The 19,454-nt window shown below is 40.2% G+C and overlaps 1 protein-coding gene across 6 annotated transcripts in view; it reads left to right on the top strand.

Moving 5' to 3' along the window:
- The window catches only part of TENM3 (teneurin transmembrane protein 3), a 1,300,329-nt gene that overhangs the window by 1,107,931 nt on the left and 172,944 nt on the right, over positions 1-19,454 (top strand). For 4 of the 6 annotated variants that reach the window (XM_061372205.1, XM_061372214.1, XM_061372222.1 and 1 more), the window contains one exon: positions 17,216-17,425. The exons of the other annotated variants lie outside the window; for them this stretch is intronic. In XM_061372205.1, the coding sequence (XP_061228189.1) occupies positions 17,216-17,425 (210 nt within the window). The remainder of the gene's footprint in view (positions 1-17,215; positions 17,426-19,454) is intronic. 6 annotated transcript variants of the gene reach the window in all.

Raw genomic sequence — 19,454 nt, 5'->3', positions numbered from 1 at the left:
GGCCATAAAATTATTTCAGTGAGTGACTTTAAATCCAGATATTTTGTGCTGGGAATTTGCAATGAGTGTTCTTTCAGCTCCTTTCTATGGTTCTGAGCTCACAGCTCATAGCCTATGTTCTATATTTGCAGCCCAGTGGTTAATTCAGTCAGTCGTTTGCTGCCTTTCAAGGCCTGGCTGACATTTTTTTGGTGATTCACCTTCTTTTTTCAAGCTCTCACTTCAAGCCACAGCAGGCCAGCCTAGCTCACAGACAGCACACTTTTTGCTCCAGGAAAGCCTTTGGTGAGGAGTGTACCCGAGGCCAAGCTGTGTGTTATTCTTCAGTCAAAATCTGCTCCCAGCCACCCCCTTTCCTGGCAGCACTGGAGCAGGCAGGCACTCAGTTGGACAGAAACCTAGGGGTAATGGGCATGCAGAATAGTCATTGTGTGCATGTTCAGTAAACCCAGCATCACGCTTTCCACTTCGTCTGTGCACTTGCAATCCAGCTGATTCTCTGAGGCTCAGCCCTGTTTGGCTAGTTTTTCCCAGCCTGCAGCCAGTGCTGCTCCTGCTGTGGCATGGAGCTGAACCCCCACTGTGGTAACTGGCACGGGTTTGTTGCCAAATGTACCATCATTTCATTGGCAATACTGAGCATAATTTCCAGACTTCACTGGTGTAGGCTCTGCCTCCTTAAAACGTAGACTGGGAAAACAACTAGCAGATTCGTCCTTTTTGTGTGTTTATTTTAGGTCTTAATAGACTTAAGTATTTCAGGACTCTGTAGTAAAATAAGTGCCTCAGGGAGCCTGAAATGTTCACACATAACTAGGGCTGGAAGGAGAACAAGAATTCAGCGTCATGAAAAATTTAGCAGGCTTGGCATTCATCTCAATGAGGAACTAAGCACAGTTCTTCAGAGATTTTTAATGAAAAAAAAGAAGGAGAAGGTGCTCTGCTATTAGCTGAGAGCTCATTAGCCAGGGCACTCACCTGGAAGGGAGGAGACCCAGACTTAGTCCACTGGCCTTAATCAAGCAGAACATTTAGGTGTCTTTTCCCTGGTTAGCTGCTGTCTCTGCCCATTTGTGTCTCTTATGTTTTCCAGAAATTGGGTAACCATCTGAGATGTCTCTCCAGTACTGTGTGGGAATAAAGGTAGTTCTGAGTCTCCTGGTTTGAGAGTCTGCATTTTCTTTTGGTGAATGGTTGGAGAATACACTATGAGAAGTATCCAACTGCATCTACTTAGCCCATTCTTTTTAAAACATGTCTGAATTTGATTTCATCAAAAGAAACTATGGTATTGTCAATGTTGCCTGTGTATTTTTGTTGTTCCGTGTACATGTCACAAAAAGTTTCATGTACACGTCACAAAGTGTTCTGTGTACACATTACAAAATGTAAATCATTTCTACATATATTACAGAATGCCAGTGGTTTACACAAAATGGCCTAATTATTTAACTAGTGCTACATTCAACACTCTCACATGTTCTCGTCTTGATAATTTTTTAGTGGAAGTTCCCTTCCTTTTCTACAGCAAATTAATTTGTAACAGAAGAAGCATTTGAAACTTTTTTCAATTGCAGTATGAGGGGAAAGGAAAAAGGGTGTCCCTTAATGAGAAGAGTGCATAGAAATAGAAGGGCAAAGAGATGCAAGATGGAAGAAGGTAGAGAGGTAGCAGTTTCCTTGGCTGTAAAAGGGAAGACTGGGCCATCAGGAAGCCTGGTCTCTAGGAGGTCATAGGTGCTGTGATGTAGGTGGTGCTGCCCTGACTTTACATATGTTGTACAGTTCTCAGAGGTGCATTGCCTGCCTGCTTTGGAGCGTTCAATTCATAACCTTTGCAGGGGATAGGAGGTATTCAAAATAAAAATACAGTATTTTGCAAAGCAAATAGGAGAGGAAATGTGCATTTCTGCCCCCAAACTGGGATGATGGTAGTGGATGCCTGAAGCAAGAAGATAGTTTGGTGTGCTCTGTCCAGCAACTTCACATTCAATTAACATGGGACCCCTTCCTTCAAAGCCTGGTTTATAGAAAACTAGTGGGGTGGGGTTTTTAATATTTATAGATAACATCAATGAAGATGAATCTGAGCTGGGGGTGGGAGGAGAAGAGCTGGATGCATTTTAATCTAATAGATTCCATGAAAACAGACTGTAACCATAAAAATGTCAAATAAAGCAGTTGTGTTGTATATTACTGTTTATAATGAATTGTTTTCTGCTTTTTCTGCTAATCAGGCATTTTCATAAATGTATTTCCTTCCAAATGGATATGTTGTTGTTCCCATGGAGCAGCTGTGGTAACATATTGTACTTGCATGTTAGGATTTTTTCTTTCAAATGGAATGATGTATGAGTCATTTATGCCTAAAACATAGTAAAACTTATTATACCATCATTCATACCGCATCTTCTGAAGTAAACAGGTCCAAAAAGACACTTGTAGTGAAAGCTGGATTCCTGAGAGTTTGCATAGGCTGATGCATGCTATGGGCTGGTGCATCATTTTATTCCAGATAATTTTGCCTGTGGTTTTTAATATTGCTTCTTGCTCACATTGGCACACATAATCTTAGCAGCAGTGTGACAGAGTATTAAACTGCGTTGATTAGCATCCTCCTGTATGTCACAAGATCTGACTTTGAAGTATCCTGTGATGTGTTGTCTGCCCGTGGATGTTAAAGTTCTGACCAAGAAATGACTTTGCAAGCTGTAACTTCTTCAGAAATCACATAATGAATGGTAACTGCTTCAGGAAACATGTAATGAATGACTGTTTGGACTACTGGGATACCTCAAAGACAAGTAACAAATTAAAACACAAAGAAAACAAAACATCTCAGATAACTGAGCAAGAGAGCTAAGGCTGTTGCTTTGTCGTTATCTCTTTGTGTAGATACCATGGCATTTAGAGTGTAGGAGGCTAAACCAAGTACCACATAGTAACAGCAACTACACCAGAAAACCACATGCATGTTAGGCATAAACATTCCAAAGTACAAAAGGAATGAAATGTGGGTAAACCCAGTTTCAATCCTGTTTCCCCTTTGCTCTGCACTTTTAAATTGTGTTTTCTATGGTCTGATCCTTTCAGAATGAATACATTTAGCTTGTAAGTGTTCCTGTGTAATCTTTTCCTTACATAGTGCTGCATTATTAAGCATCATGTAAAATTAGTTGCTTTCTGCTGATATGAATGTGGACAAAGTCAAGCCATTGACATGGCTTTTTCAGGGGCTTCTCTCATAATTGGGTGCATTACATCTTTTTATAAAAGAGCATTGTATGACTACAAATGTAATCTTGGCCAAGAACCTGTTCAAAAGTGTCTTTTTTTCAGAGGGAGGAAAAAAAAATCAGTCAAATAAGAAATTTGTCCATGTCTTTTCTTATCAATAAGTGCTTTGGTGGATGTTTTGGCAATAGAGATTTATGTGGATTGATGTGAAGGAGTGGATAATCTCAGAAAGCATGTGCAATAAAGTATATGGGGAATTTTAGTTTTACAGGGCAGGGCTTCCAGACTGATGCCTCTAAATGCTTTCTGTGTAGTAACTGGCTTTTATCTGGAAGGTTTTACAGGTACTGAGAGGTGCATCTTGAAAGTATAATGCTTCAACATTAATAATTTTTCAGGAACTCAGAAGCTTATATGTCTTCTGATGGTGATCCTGCCTTTTAGATGAAGAGCACTTATTTGAGAGTTTGCAAAGCACTCAGACAAGAATTTCCTTTTATCTCTTTTCAAAGAGATGGATAACCTCTGCCTGTCTGCAGCTATGTATGGCCCAGTTGGCATTTCCATTGTCCTTGGACAAAGGCCCAAGGATTCTGGAAGCAGCTTGGTGAAAGGGTTTGTTACCCTCGACTCCAGTCAGCCATCAAGTCTTTTCTCTATTTTGGAATTTACCGTATATGTATTTTGGACCAGTCTTTTGGTCCTTAGGGATAAAACCTCTTAGAAGTAACCGGTGTGGTTTACTTCACTTTGTTTTTTACTATTCTGAAGTGGTCAAATTGGCAAAGAAATAAGATTACATTATTGCTGCTGGATTTTATAGCTAACGTTTCATGAAGCTTGCTTTTGCTCATTAGCTCATAACTTTATGAAAAGCACTTTTGGACTGAGATTTTTCTATGTTTAGTCTGAGGCCAAAGGGATTTTTATTTTTTTTTTACCTTCATTCAGTGTTTTCTGACCTGCCTAAGTTGATGTGAGGGTTTGTGTATTTTTTTTAAGCAGTGTTAAGTCTCTGTTCTTCTTGAAGTTGAGTGGATGACTAACTGTATTTGAAATTTATGGTTTAAATTGTACATATAGCTAGAGCACAATTCAGTCCTGCCAAATACAAACACAGATGAAATGTTACAAAATTAATAGCTATTAAAGAGGGGTTTATGTAACTAGTCAAAAAATATTCTATTTTAGATAGAATTTCTTCTGGAAATTACAGAAGGGAAGTGACTAAAAAGTGACACTGGAAAAGAGTGACTAAAAATGTGCAATTCTGTAGTGCTTTGCAAATAGTATATCAGTTTTCTCACCAGTTAAAACTTTATTGTTTATATATTCAGGCAAAAATATGGGACTTTGTTGACATGGGTTTTTTTGTTTAATGCTGAATTTCTGGAAACACTTAAAGAGTCCAGCTTTCGCTGAGCTCTCAGTACCCAACAGTTTTTGTTGCTCTCAGTTTCCTAAATCATCCCTCAATGAGGCTAGGCTTTGTCAAAATTCTGGCCCTGAGATGCCACCTCCGGCCCATTGCAGCTCTGCTGCCTTAGTGGTGTCGGTGGTGAGCTAACTTTGGTGATCATGTGGCAGGTTTTCATTTAAGCTTTCCAGCTTCCTGCCTGTGGTGGTCTATTTGTTTCTGAGGTAGAAACATTTTCTCCACATGGGCAAAGCTGATAAGTTCTGTTCCAGCAGAGAAATAAATTACATACTAGATGTAATGAGACATCAATGTCCAGTAAATGTCCTGTTGCTTGCGAGAGTGGTACTGCATGAGACAACAGTCGATAATTTTCTGGTAATTCTCTAATTCCTTCCTCCCCCCCAAAATTCCTTTGTTAAGGAGTTACATTTGCTATAGGAGAAAAAAGCCTCACAAGGAAAGTAACTTAAAAGTGGAGCAGGAAGAGAAGTGCTTTTGCAAATGGCGCAACAAAGAGCTAACAAAAATACCTACTCAGTCGTTTTACCTTCAGGCATATGAACCTTATGAAGTCGAAGACTTCTTCACAGGTTAGCTAAGTCTGATGTTTTATTAGCAGGACTGCTTTCTCCTTTCTCATCGCTAAACTTACATTTTTGTCAGCATCACATGGTTCTTTAGTTTTATGGAAAATTTTATTGGTTTATTTTCATGGGGAAACACAAGAGTGTAGTGGCACGAGAGCTCCTTGTGGAAGGCTCTGGCAGTCATGCTGCTCAATTCTGATGGCTGCCCAACAGCATGCTAGTCCTTGCAGAGCCATGCTGGGAGGCATGTGTGGTGTGTGAGTCAGGACATATGCCAGTCCCTACAGCAGCTTTCCATCAGGAGCTGGTGAAGGTGGCAACAGTCATTGCATCCCTCCTCTACGGTTGCAATACCAGAGCCCTGATCTTTCCAGATAGCTAATTGTCAAAAGAAATGCAACCAAGAGGAATATAAATAAACACACTAAAGTAACTAATTTGAATATTGATAATTAAGATATTAATTTATAGGTGAGTTTTTTGGAACACTTTTTCAGCAGTTTGTTGATCTTTGTTAGCTTCTATCAAAGTCTCTTAAAATTGTTATGTCCAGTTCAAAGAAGTCATATTCTATGGTCTGCAAGTATAGGCAATCAGATGTCATAAAGAGTTTCTCTGGATCCTTTGCTTCAAATACACGGTTGCCTTTATAATAGACTGCAAAGCAGCGGCCACACTGGCATCCTTACCTTTGCTTTGACTGCTTTTCTCATGTAGGATTAATATAACCAAATTTAGTTAGTTAGCACTTATTCTGATCCCTTTTTAGACTGCTTCCTACTGGGGTGGGAGGAATGGGGGTGACGAACTACTTGATTCTAAAAACTGAATGGTTTATGAGTCATTCACAGATTCATTTTCTCTTTAACAAGTCTCTCCCCCACTCCCTTCCAAAAAACCCAAGGAAAACAAAAACAAAACCTAAGTCCTCATGTGCTCTTCAAGATACATTTCCTGGCCTATTCTGAAAGACTTTTTCTCACTCCCCCTAATTTAGCCCAAAGCAACATTGAAAATACAAAGTATGTAGGCTACCATGGAGCCGTGCTGGAAGAATGATAAACCAGATGTGACATGGCTCAATCCATTTCACCTCTAATAATAAAAAGCCATGGATAGGAAGAACAAAGAAGCATTTCTTCAAAGGTTACTTTCTTAGGCAATTACTCTTTATGAATTGCCATCTGAGGAATATCAGCATCCAGAAAAATTAGTCTCTTACAAAGGTCAGGATTGAAAGTGGAAACTTGGTAAACTCTTCAGCCTCGTCGCTGACTGAATATAAGACATGCAGAAACAGAGAGCAGCCATCCTCCTTACACCCGTTATAATAACAAAAGCAGCTGGTTTTGATCTCTAGTTCTATTTCTGGACATGGAATTAAAAAAAAAGAAAACAACCAACCAAAAACCACTGGGGGGGGGGGGGGGTGGATTTACCTGCTTTGTGCTTGTATCTGTGGTGGGTTTGTAGTTTGGCCTTTCTTAACAAAAAAAGCCTGGCAGGTCTTTGAGAAGGTGTTGTGGTTTAAGCCAGCTGAACCCAGGACAGAAGGGCTGGGTTCTGTCTATACAGCACTGTCTGATGCTTAGTTGTTTGTTTTGCACGTGAATCGGTGAAGAGGGAGTAGAAAGAAGGACTGGCTGCACATCCCCTCCACTCAGGAGACCTCTCCTGCCCACTGCCACCCGCATGCCATGGTCACTGAAGCAGTAAGCCCAGGCAAATGTGCACAGCAGTGCAGGGCTGTTACTGAGGCATTAGCTGCAAACAGGAGCCTTTTGCATTGCATCTGTACACAGTTGTGTCTATATGTCTGCATTTAAGGAGACAGTGCATCTCTGTAATTTGGCCAGGTTTGAGCAGGCACCAGCTTTGTGGCTGTGGTTGGAAGGGGCCAGGTCTGTGGCTGAGCCAGATGAAGACCCTGGGACCTCCCCTGCTTATACAGTCTGAGCTCTGTGTGCCCTTGGAGACCTCTTGGCCATGATGTGGCAGCTGCAGTGTGCTTGCTGCCAGGGCTTATGAGTTGGTTGCAGGTGGTAGTGGCTTGGTCCAAACTGCGAGTGTGCAACTTGTACAGCTGAACTGGTGGCTGAGCTGGTGTCATCTTCTGTTGGCTGTCCTGGATGAGGCTCTCATCACAAGGCAAAGGAGCTTGAATCCCACCAGATGCTCTAAATGGAGAGGTGACATTTTCATGTGAGAATTTCTACGTCTCAAGTGGAGATATGAGATAATTGAAACATTTTGCAATCTGGTGTTGATTTTATAAGCTTGCTTCTGTCCAAAAACTTCCACCACTCCACCTCTCTCCTCCCACCCCCCAGTCCCCCCTCCCCCCAAAAAAAGGATTTTTTTTTCTTCTAAAAATGTGGAGACCTATCACTCAAATGATTTTCTGAGTGAAATGAGGATTCAGGAAATATCAGGAAATAGCTCTCTGTTTCCTTTCCTGCATTTTGTGTGGACACTTTTAATTAATACTGGGGGGAAAAAAGGTGGAAAGTTCAGTTGAATTGAGTAGAATAGCTCCTAAAACTAAAACCTAGATGCTAGAGATGCTTGGGTTTTTAGTTCAGCTCATGAACTTTCTGCCTGGCTTAGTGGAACTTTGCTGTTCACCTGGCTCTTATGTTATAAGGTCATTCCTTTTGAAAATAAAAATCTTAGTGAGAGCAATGCACTTTGGTTAGGACAGTCTGTCGGTTAAGGCTTAGATTCTGCAATTTCTTTATAGACAAAACTTCCATTTAAAGTGAAGATGAGCACTGCCTTAAGTCAGGATTGAAGAAGGAGCCCTTGTGGTCATGCAGTCTGACCCCTGCAAGAGCAGGGCACTCCTTTTCATTTAGCAATCTGCTGAGCAGCTGCTGTTAAATCACAGAATCAGCCAGGTTGGAAAAGACCTTTAAGATCATCCAGTCCAACCCTTACCCCTGCCCTGCCAAGGCCACCACTTACCCGTGGCACTGAGGGCCTCGTCTACATGATGTGTGAACACTTCCAGGGACGATGACTGCAGCACTGCCCTGGGTAGCCTGTTCCAATGCCTGAGCGCCCTTTGTGGAAGGAATTGTTCCTCATCTCCATCAAAACCTCTCCAGTGCAGCTTGAGGCCGTTTCCTCTTGTCCTATCCCTTGTTCCTTGGGAGCAGAGACCAGTCCCCTCCTGCCTCCATCTTCTTGTCAGACAGCTGTAGGGAGCGATGAGGTCCCCCTGAGCCTTCTCCAGACTAAACCCCCCAGGTCCCTCAGCCATTCCCCATCACACTTGTGCTCCAGGCCCAGCATCTGCTCCACTGCCCTTAACTGCACCCACTCCAGCACCTCAACATCTCTCTTGTAGTGAGGGGCCCAGAACTGAACACAGGATTCAGTGTGTGGCCTCACCAGTGCCCATTGCAGGGGCACGATCACTACTGTGGCCCTGCTGCCATACTGGTTGGCTGGTGGCTTCCTGGCTGCCTGGGAACAAGCTGCTCATGTTCAGCTCCATCAGTCAGCATCCCCCAGCTCCTTTCCCATGAGCAGTTTGGAGACGCTCTTCCCCAAGCCTGGAACATTGCAGAGGGTTATTGTGTCTCAAGTGCAGGACCCACCACTTTGCCTTATGGATCTTCATGCCATTGGCCACAGCTCATTGATCCAGCCTGTCCAGATCCCTCTGCAGAGCTTCCTACCCTCCAGCAGATCAAGGCTTCCACCCGACTTGGTGTCATCTGTAAATTTACACATCCCAGTATGGAGTAGTACAGACCAGTTTGCACCACTACAGACCAGTATAGGCCACTATGGCTCCAGATACTGCTGTGGTTTCAATATGCCACTGCTCCCGGTCCCTGCCGCAGGTCTTCCCACTTGCAGCAGTGCTCAACTCCTAGTCTCTGCTAGTGAGATTTCTGAAACCATCCAAATGCCTCAAAACACAAAGTGTTTGCTTCAGAAATGACTGTCAGTTCTAATGCAAAACCATTTTTCTTAAGAAATCTTTCTTTTTCAGAAGACAATTACAAGCTTTATATTACAGTATTATAGACTGTGGTTATTGTACTACACTTCCAAGAAGAGAAAAAGAAAAAAAGAAATTACAATATTCCAGGCCAGCATTTCTCTTGCTTTCTAATGGATACTTTTGTGTTGAAATCAATGTCCTTTGATTATAGTCTTGCAAAGTTTCAGCTTTCTCAGTCTACAGAAGCAGTTGCAACTTTGGGAGTAAAAATGCATGTAAAGATAATGCACCTGTTTTATTTAGACATAGTAACTTTTCAAGGAAATCTAGGAAAGGTAGATGCCATTTGTAGTAACAATTTGCATCTGAGATGTAGTTACAGTTCATCAGCACTCAGGGATTTGAACCTTGGAAAATATACTTCCCAATTCAGGGATAAAAGAGTCATTTTCCACCGTGTACAAACAAAGCAAAGCAAAAATTAAAAGGAAACCCCACAGTAGAAAATTCAAGCATTTTTTTAATGTGTTTGAAACAATTTACTTTTAATAGAGTTCTTGGCAAATAGTTTTTCTCAATGGAGTGTGTTTTGCTATAGATGGATCTATACAGTCTTATTTATGTGTCTGTATATGTGCATGCATACATATTTGGAAGACTGTCTATGCATGTATTTCCTTGGGGAGATCTTCACAGTAGTTACAATGGTTGATTCTGGTATAAGTATCTGAAAAGAACTGTGCTGGTTATAAGTAATGGTTCTTTCTGTGCTATGCCACACCACTTTTCAGGAGTTCTATTTGCATGTAGAGTTTTAATTAAGAGAGAGCTGTCACTGCAGGTTGGCTGCAGAAGGCTGCAGTATCCAGCAGAGAGATAAATGCCAATGCCAAGTCATACAGGTTGGAAAGCATACAGGGAGTCCATGATAAAAAATGAGTTTACAATTAAAATTCACTTATTACCAACTTACTGTGTTATATGCAGAGAAGAAGAGGTCCAAAATCTTGTCACTTAGGGTAGTACATAGCAGGTTTGAGGAGGCAAGGGAGGAGGTTCACGTTAGCAACCTTAGAAATTGAAAATTCGGGATAGTCAGTAAACTTGTTAGGAGGATATAGGTTCCCTATTTAACAGGAGCAAGGTACAGATTTCAGCATGCTGGGAAGTCCTAGGACAGATTGCAAAGAGTCATCTCAGCTTGATTGAGAAGGGCTGTAAGTGTCCTTCTGCTGTTTGAAAGTGTTTTGGTTTCTAATTAATTTAGCCAGAAGAGACGTTATTTCTGACCTTCACAAATCATTGCCTGTCTGATCCCAGTTTTAAAATATCCAGTTTTACAAAAAAAAAACAAAGACAACCTGTGTACAACAAAGTACAAAATGGAGATATATGGATATATATATAGCTACTGTTAGTAAACCATTATATGTATAACATATTTTTCCACAGTATGTGGTATGTTTTAGGGTTTGTATGACATAATAGTACCATTTAACATAACATGAATTCTTCGTTTCCATGAAGTCACCAGCAAAAGCCCATTAATTTAAGAAAAGAAAGGAGATACCTTCGTTGTAATTTGTAATTTAATAGCATTTTCTTACTGACATTGAAGTCAGTAAGTACTCTTTACCACTAACTTCAAAATAAGACTCTCCCCCTCTGTCTTTGAGATGCAGATAGAGGAATTCTTTTCTTCAGTCTCAGTGACAAGGGCTGCCAAGACTCTGAAAGGAAAAATGCACTATTCTGCATAGCTAAACAGCCTAAACAGAGCTGTCTACTCCGGTATTGCCTTAAGCAGAAATCAGAGTTGTGTGTTAAGAGTTAGGTATAGGATTTATGCATCCTGTTGAGATGAAAATAATGGCCTTTCAAATTTTTACATTAAGATAACTTTTGCAAAGTATGTAATTCACAATACATCTTATGGGAAGTGAATTGATAATGCCAGGTTTTGAGAACTAATCTGATATGTGAACAGAAGTGCTATGTTAAAGAAATTCATGAAGCAACAAAGACTTTCATGAACTAAAATATGATCTTAAGAATGTGTAGATTTATAATTAAAAAATAAAATAAACAAGATTTTCCCTTTCTTATTTGTATCATATTGCCAGCAAAATGTCTCTGTTTTGAGAGTTTGACTCTGTTGGGAGGTTTTTGTGAGTGCATGCATTTTGGGGCTCTGCAGAGGCTTTCTGGGTCATCTATTCCCACCCACCCACCCTGCAACAGCAGGAGTTCATTACTGATGCTTCTCTTCCATCCTACTTTTCTCCTAAATGCCATGTTCCAAAAGTGCCCAATACTATTTTCTCTAAAATACATCTAGTGAAGATGCAGTGTGTAATTCATATACCCACCTGTTGGTGCTGAAGCCAAGTGCTTCTTTAGCATGTGATGACAGATAAAAGATGAAAGCTGAGCAGTTGTTGGAGTCATTCTTCATAATGTGATCTAAATAAGTGTAAGTGCTGCTAATGGCTTTTTCTTTTTCTTTCTTTTTTTTTTTTTTTCCAAGAAGTGTGTTTGCAACCTGTATGCAGCTAAGCTCTGGGCTGTTGCTGGGTGGAAGTGTCCCTGAGACACTGGGGTTGAAGGCACAGCTCTGCCTTATGGTGCTCTGACCCTTTCTGTTCTCTCTGGTAGCCCCCCTTGCTTCCCTCTTCCCAGCTCTCATACCTGTGGTGTTAGCCACCAGCAATTGCTGGAAGCTCAGGCTTAGACCTACTTAAGCCTTAGTAGATTTAATATAGAAAGTTCCATGCATCCCTGTGCCTCCCATTACTACCAATCCATTGTGTATTTTCTGGTTTTTATGGCTTGCACTTATCATACCTATTCCTTTCAGCTTTTCCATATGTGACATGAGGTCTGCTTCCAACTTTTATACTTTTAAATCAGCTTTGATCTTTGCACAGAGCAGTACAATTATATTTTTACATAATGACCCTGTAAATATGTATTTAATGCACCCATTATTAACTCAGGTGTATTTCATTTTTAATGTTGTTCTTACAGCCAATTTTCTTTGGGTTTTACTTTCTTTGGAGGCTCATATTATTTCCTTACAAATTTTATTCACATCTTAGCATATTGCTATATTGATTCTGCTCCTGCTGGAGTTTGCCTCTATTTGTCACAAATATTTCGGGGTGTCATGTGAGGTAACTTTTTTGGAAGTACGTAAAGAGAACTGAAAGTTGTGTATTATAAAAATGCCAAAAAATTAAAGCATATTTATCCCCATAGCTAACCTAGAAGATGAGATTTAAGTACCCTTAAGCCCAGTATGCTTTCTCATGGAAAATAGCGACTATCCTATATCAAAGTCACATAGTCCAAACAAGAACATTTTCTTTTTTAAAGTAGGGGCAAGAAAGTCAAAGCAAGAACAAAAATTTTTTTGCTAGGTGCATACCAAAAGAAGCAGATTGGGGGAGGGGAATTAATATTGTGTTTTTGTGGTTTTCCTTAGAATGAAATATTCTTATGCATTGTCATGTGCCTCCAAGCTGTATGGAAAAAGTGCCAATAATCAATATAATTGGCTTTTATCATACTTAATGATTTTTGTGATTTATGAATGTGTTTGCTAACACTTCAGTAAGAGATACTACCAAATATTTTTAAATGCCTTTCATTCCATGTATGGAAAAAAAAAAAGAGGAGGAATATGCACATCACTTATGATCTCTCTTTCTAGTGTGTTAAGGTGTTTTTTTTTCTTAACATCTAGCTTATTCTATAAATGGCAGTATTAATAGCTATCTGTCTTTTCACTTGGAATCACTGCAGAAGTCTGCCAGTACTGGATGAAGTTGTACAGAAATACGAACCCCAGCTGTATTGTGAAGAATTGGCTCATATAACCAGCTCCCTTTTCTCTGCAGACCATGTAACCTTGTCACAAGAAAGCAACAAAAGGAAGGCTAAGGAGGATTTCCATCCTTTATAGAATGCAGGGGGAAACATAGTGACCAAGGATGAAGAAAAGGCTGAGGTACTTAAAGCCATCTTTGCCTCAGTCTTTGGTGGTAAGGCCACTTTTCTCTGGGTACCCAGACCCCTGAGCTGGAAGACAGGGAACAGGAGCAGAATAAAACCCTCATAATCCAAGGGGAAATGGTCAGCGAGCTGCTGCACAACTTAGACACACACAAGTCTATAAGGCCGGATGGGATCTACCCAACGGTATGGAGGGAGCTGGTGGAAGTGCTCACCAAGCCACTTTTCATTATTTGTCAGCAGCCCTGGCTAACTGGGGAGACCGTAGTTGACCAGATGTTACTAATTGTGATGCCATCTACAAGAAGGGCTGGATGTGGGATCCAGAGCAGATCTTCTTGAGTGTCATTACATGGCATGTACAGAGCAACCAGGTAATCGGGTGCAGTCAGCATGGGTATGTTAAAGGCAGGTCCTGCTTGACTAACCTGATCTCCTTCTATGATGAGGTGACTTGCTTAGTGGAGGAGGGAAAGGCTGTGGATATCGTCTGCCTAAACTTTAATAAAGCCTTTGACACAGTTTCCCACAGTATTCTCCTTTGAAACTGGCTGTTCATGGCTTGAACGGGTGTACTCTTTGCTGGATAAAATGCTGTCCGGATGGTCAGGCCCAAAGAGTGGTGGTGAATGGAGTTAAGTCTAGTTGACAGGTGGTCACCAATGTTGTTCTCCAGAGCTCAGTACTGGGGCCAGTTCTGTTCAATATCTTTATTAATGATCTCGACAAGGGGATGGAGTGCACCCTCAGTAAATTTGCAGATTACACCAATCTGGGTGGGAGTGTTGATCTGCTTGAGGGTAGGAAGGGTCTACAGAGGGATCTGTACAGGCTGGATCAATGGGCTGTGGCTGATCGTATGAGGTTAGACAGGGCTCAGTGCTGGGTCCTGTACTTGGCCCACAACAACCCCATGCAACACTACAGGCTTGGGGAAGAATGACTGGAAAGCTGCTCGGAGGAAAAGGACCTGGGGGTGCTGATTGATAGCCACTGAACATGAGCCGGCTTGTGCCCAGGCAGCCAAGAAGGCCAACTGCATCCTGGCCTGTATCAGAAATGGTGTGACCAGCAGGACTAGGGAAGTGATTGTCCTCCTGTACTTGTCACTGGTGAGGCTGCACCTCGAATCCTGTTTTCAGTTCTGGGCCCCTCTCTGCAAGAAAGATGCTGAATTGCTGGAGCATGTCTGAAGAAGGGCAGCAAAGCTGGTGAAGGGTCTAAAGCAGAAGTCTTAAGAGGCTGAGGGAACCATGGTTGTTTATCCTGGAGAAAAAGGATGCTCAGAGGAGACCTTATTGCTCTGTACAGCTATCTGACAGGAGGTTGTAGTGAGGTGGGGTCAGCCTCTTCTCCCAAGTAATAAGAAATAGGACAAGAGGTAACAGCCTCAAGCTATGCCAGGGGAGGTTTAGATCAGGTGTTAGGAAATACTTCTTCAGGGAAAGGTTTATTGGAACAAGCTCCCAGAGGAAATGGTTGAGTCACCATTGCTGAGGTATTTCAAAGACATGCAGATGTAGTGCTTAGGAACATCATTTAGTGGGGGACTTGGCAGTGCAGGTTTAATGGCTGAACTCCATGGTCTTTTCCAGCCTAAACAATCCTATGATTCTAGGACCTGTCTGCCAGACTCAGTTTTATTTATAAAAGTCAGATCACCAAAGTTGAATGATTTCCTGGTAGAAATCACATGATTTTTGTAGTAGCAGAGATCTAGTCCCACTGAATGTAGCAGTGGGAGTTTTGCTAATGGACCCATGCGTCAACCCCACACCTGACACAAAGTGTTTTCTGTACTGAGAAACTCGGTAAGCCAGAACACCCAAGCGATGCTCTTTCCGGATGGCTACTCACTGGTGCAGTGCACTTGCAACAAGCCACATAGCACTGAGATAATTAATAAATTTGGATAAATGAGTGAATTCACAAGATAATTAAGGAAGCTTGGACATGACACATTTTCAGGAAACAATATTTTGTATGATTATGGCTTGTGTAATCAAGGCTCTGTTGTGTATGAAAGTTAATGAGCGTAAATTGAGAAGGAGAGAGGAAGCATATTGAGAACAGTGTTGTGCGTAACATCCATAGGCATTACTGAAATGCAGATTTGCTTCAGACTATTCATCTGGAACATATTACTATAGACCTCCTCTCTAGTCAAGAAAGTCCAAAACAAGTAAAGGAAATTTGTTTCAAGCTAAAAAAGAGCTGATTTGTATTAAAACAAACAAAAAACAAACAAACAAACAACAAAAAACCACCAAAAAACCCCAAACAAACAAACAAAAAAACCCCACCAAAAAACAGAATGATAACTATTACTGGTATCAATTGAAAATGAAAGATCTAAATCTGTTTGGGTACATCATGAATAATGTATTAAACACTCCTTCAGGAAATAACCACAAGTACAAGTTACTGAAGCAAACAATGTAAAAAAACCAAGTGTAGCCAAAAAATCTGGTGGAACTGTATCTTAAACTTGAAAATGTGCTCATTCTCTACTTCCAAATTCCCAAGGTGAGACCTGTAAAATGTCATCCCCTATCCTTGTAATTTCCCTAGCTATAAACCTTCAGTTTCACACAGGAGTTACTTGAGCAATAGTAAGGGCTAGCTTTCCATCCAGAACCATATCTGAGTCTTAAATTGTGCTGTTTAAGAGCAGGTAAATGATGTGTGAAAGAATTAAGCAGTTTATGGTAAGGCTGTCATGGGTTACTTTCCAGGAAAACCAATTGATTAGGACTTAGCAACTTGTTTTAGAGCTCTATAAGTTATTAAGATGGAATAAACTGAAAATGATAGAAAAATAATTAAACATCAGCATAATTTTAGCAATGTACAAGGGAGACTGAGGAAAGGTAAATCAAGCTATTGGTGCCAATAGGATTTATGGTATTAAACTTAAAAACATTAAGAGGTGCTGCCGCTCTCCAGCATAACTGTACTACTGAGTGTCATAAAAACAAATCATTACATGATGAGAAGAAAAAAAAAACCAAAGCCGACTTTTTTCCTTTAATTTAAATTTAGACTCTTAGTTATGAATGGTATCCATGCAGGTTAATTATTTTAACATAAAGTACGTTAACTGCTTCATTTTCTGGTGCAATTCCCCACCTACAGGCAACAAAATACTTTATTCAAAAGTAGTCCAGCAGTCTGTTAACAGAGTTAGATCTGTGCTCACTAAATAGTACAAAAGCCCAATATATTCATAAGGTAAATTAGGTATCTCTCTGTTGATTGCTGGGTTTATTCACTGTTTCATTGAAGGACAAAATATGCTAAAGTAATATCCTAAAGCTTTATTTAAATCTATCTTTATAATGCTGTTATGATACTTTCCAAGATGTAGAAATGGGATGTAGTCATTCTGTATGCATGTTTTAAAAACAGTCGTGCAGATGGACTCAGGTTTGACAGGTGAAACATTTTAATAGGTTTTAAATACTATATATGTCTGAGAAACTCTGCTGAAAACTTAAATTCCTGTCAGAATAACTCCAATGGTTGAAATTTAGGGCTGTGAGTTTTCTGGTATATGTGAGTGTGGAAAATTGTTACTGTTACTTTAGTTACCTGTGTTATTTTTCTCCAGAAGTGGATTTTAGACAGGAATGTCCTGCTGACCCTGTATTTGGCCACACATTTCAGTACTTCTGCTTAAAATCTTGAAAAATAGAAAATACTGTATTTTCCAAATGGTTTTAGACAAATATTTCAGTTGGCGCCTGTTCCTCTGTCATTGTGTTTCAGAGGCACTGGGATGTCAGGTAGTGAGAGACACTGAAGTAACAAGTCATCGCATTCTGTTATGTTTCCTACAGCACTTAAATGAGTTTATTGCAAGCAGTTGTCATACTTTCTTTGTTGGCTTCTTTATTGCTTGAAGTAGACTATTCACCTTTCAGTGATGCAAATAATAAATGATTTATTGTTCATGTGAGATCTTGACCCATATTTTATATATTTTTTTATTTCTTTTCATAGGTCCTCCCATGCCATCCTCCTCATCTAGTCCATCCGTTACTGAACATTTGCACTCCCCTCCTCCATCACCCAATCTCCATGACAACCAGAGGTGGTTATTAAGTAATAATGCCAGCCAGCCAGTTCAGGACTCTGATACAGATGAGGACTATACTGCCAGCTCATATCTAGTACAGACTGGTACTATTTCAGTGTCTGTCCCAGGTCATGGTAAGAAGACACTTTGTCCATAGTTTGAATACCCTTTTATTTTCCATGCTCTTACAAAATTACCTAATAAAAATTAAAGATATCAAAATTACTTTGTATTTTAAACTGATTTTCCTTTAAATGTTACAAATGATGTTTCTACTTTACTGTAGGATAAGCAAGAGTAGAAAGTAACATCTAATACATAGAAGGTCATTTATTTTAAAATGCAATATTTACATGAAGCAATAGCCTTTAGTAATGTATTATGTAATGTAATTTATAGCCTTTAGTTGTACTTTTTCAAGGGTAGGCTGAAGTTGGTTAAACTTAGTGATGTTTAGCTTCAGAATAATGTAAAATTTATCTTTTACTACCTCATCAGATTCAGCAGATTCCAGCTGTTCCTTTAGTTTCCATGGGGCAGGAAAACTGTATTTGTGTGTTACTGGATAGGGCACTATAGGTTGAGGAAAAAAATCTAGAGGAAGAGAACTACCTGGTGAGGGAAGGCAGTGGTAGCTTCTGAGATGTATTGTCTCCATGTTTCTCATCTTCCTAGCCAGTATGAGTAACCAACAGAAATGACATGGGGTGTGCCCATTTACACACCATGCTCTAAGAAACCACATTTTTGCCTTCTTAAAAAAAAAAAAAAAAAAAAAAAAGCCCATACAAAATAATAGCTGCAGGGTTCCATTTTTGTTGCATGATTGAGCAAATTTTCTCGGGGTAGGCAGACTGGAAGAATACCTTGTTAGTTCACAGCTCTACCTCAGTAGATCAGCAAAGCTTGGCAAAAGCCTCTTCATTTTTCTAAGAACCATTTGTGTCTTTTGGTTATAAAAAACTTGTTACAGGTGAACCACTAGAGGGAGAACTATTTTCCTAGAGATTGCACATCAGTTGGTTGGACAGAATTATTTTGCAGAGCGAACCCCTAGCTTTGAGTGCAACTTTGGTGGTGTGTCTAAAAGGCCAATCTGCTAAAAGCAGTTATGTATGTGAATTTGACAACCTTTTTTTTATTTTGCCTCATGTTAAGGGGTTGCATTAAGATCTTTTTTGCATAACTTATTTGTGCATGTTCAGCTTGCTCAGTATTTAATCTGTAAATAAGTCCAAAAGAATGGTAATATATTGTCATAACTGGGGTTTGTTATGAAGATGTCTGCTTTCCTTTATGTCTAGGAATATGAAATCTGTCAGAAAATGTATGCATTATCCAAAAGGCAGCCTGGTTTAGTTCAATAAATCAATACATTTAGATTACTGTATCCACCACCCCTTCCTCTGCAAATGAAAAACTCTTAGGAAGCTAGTAAATGAGTGCTCATCATTCCTCTGCATTTTAGAATTTTCTAACAGTTGCTTGCCAGTCTGAGTTTGCTACCTTTGAGGAATGTTCCTTAACCCCTTTCACTCCAGATTAGCCAAAATATTTCAGCTGATACCATGGGTAGTCAAGTCTTGGCCTTTTAGCAGGACAAAGTAAGGGAAGGGTTTGATAGCAAGCATGTCAGAAGTTAACACTGTGGTGTGTGTTGAGAGAATGGTTCTTGGTAAGGTTTTTCCTAAGCCGAAGGAAAACCTTGTATATTCTTGTATATTCATTTTCCCCTTACCACTCTTTTCATGCTGTGCTTCCTTGTCTATCTGCAAATTTCTGAGTTTCACCCCTTCAGCATATATATGCAGAAGTAGTGCTTGCAATTTCTGATTACTGTTGTCAAAGTATTAGATCAATATATACAGTCATAATCTAGTAATGCTGGCAGTCATATAATACAGCTAATGATCTTTCTCTCTCTCCGCAAGATTAGACTTGTTTTTAGAAGTGCTTCAAATTGCTAACCACAGGTACTATATTTCTGGTTGCTGGAATTTAAGTAGGGTTTGTTTGCTTTTCTGCTGGACAAGGAGAATACCGTAGGTGTTCTGGTAGTGCTCTTTCATCCATCTGGTCAGCTGCAGGGTCAGGGTTTGCACTGCTTGAAGAAAGGATGCTTTTATCCAGCACTACATGAATATGTACTTGGAATATGTACTT

The sequence above is a fragment of the Neopsephotus bourkii genome, unplaced genomic scaffold, assembly GCF_033783945.1.
Source record: "Neopsephotus bourkii isolate Nb327-2 ecotype Australia unplaced genomic scaffold, CSIRO-AGI_Nbou_v1 NB_168, whole genome shotgun sequence".
In the NCBI taxonomy this organism is placed as follows: domain Eukaryota; kingdom Metazoa; phylum Chordata; class Aves; order Psittaciformes; family Psittacidae; genus Neopsephotus; species Neopsephotus bourkii.
This window is presented reverse-complemented; position numbering and strand designations above follow the sequence as displayed.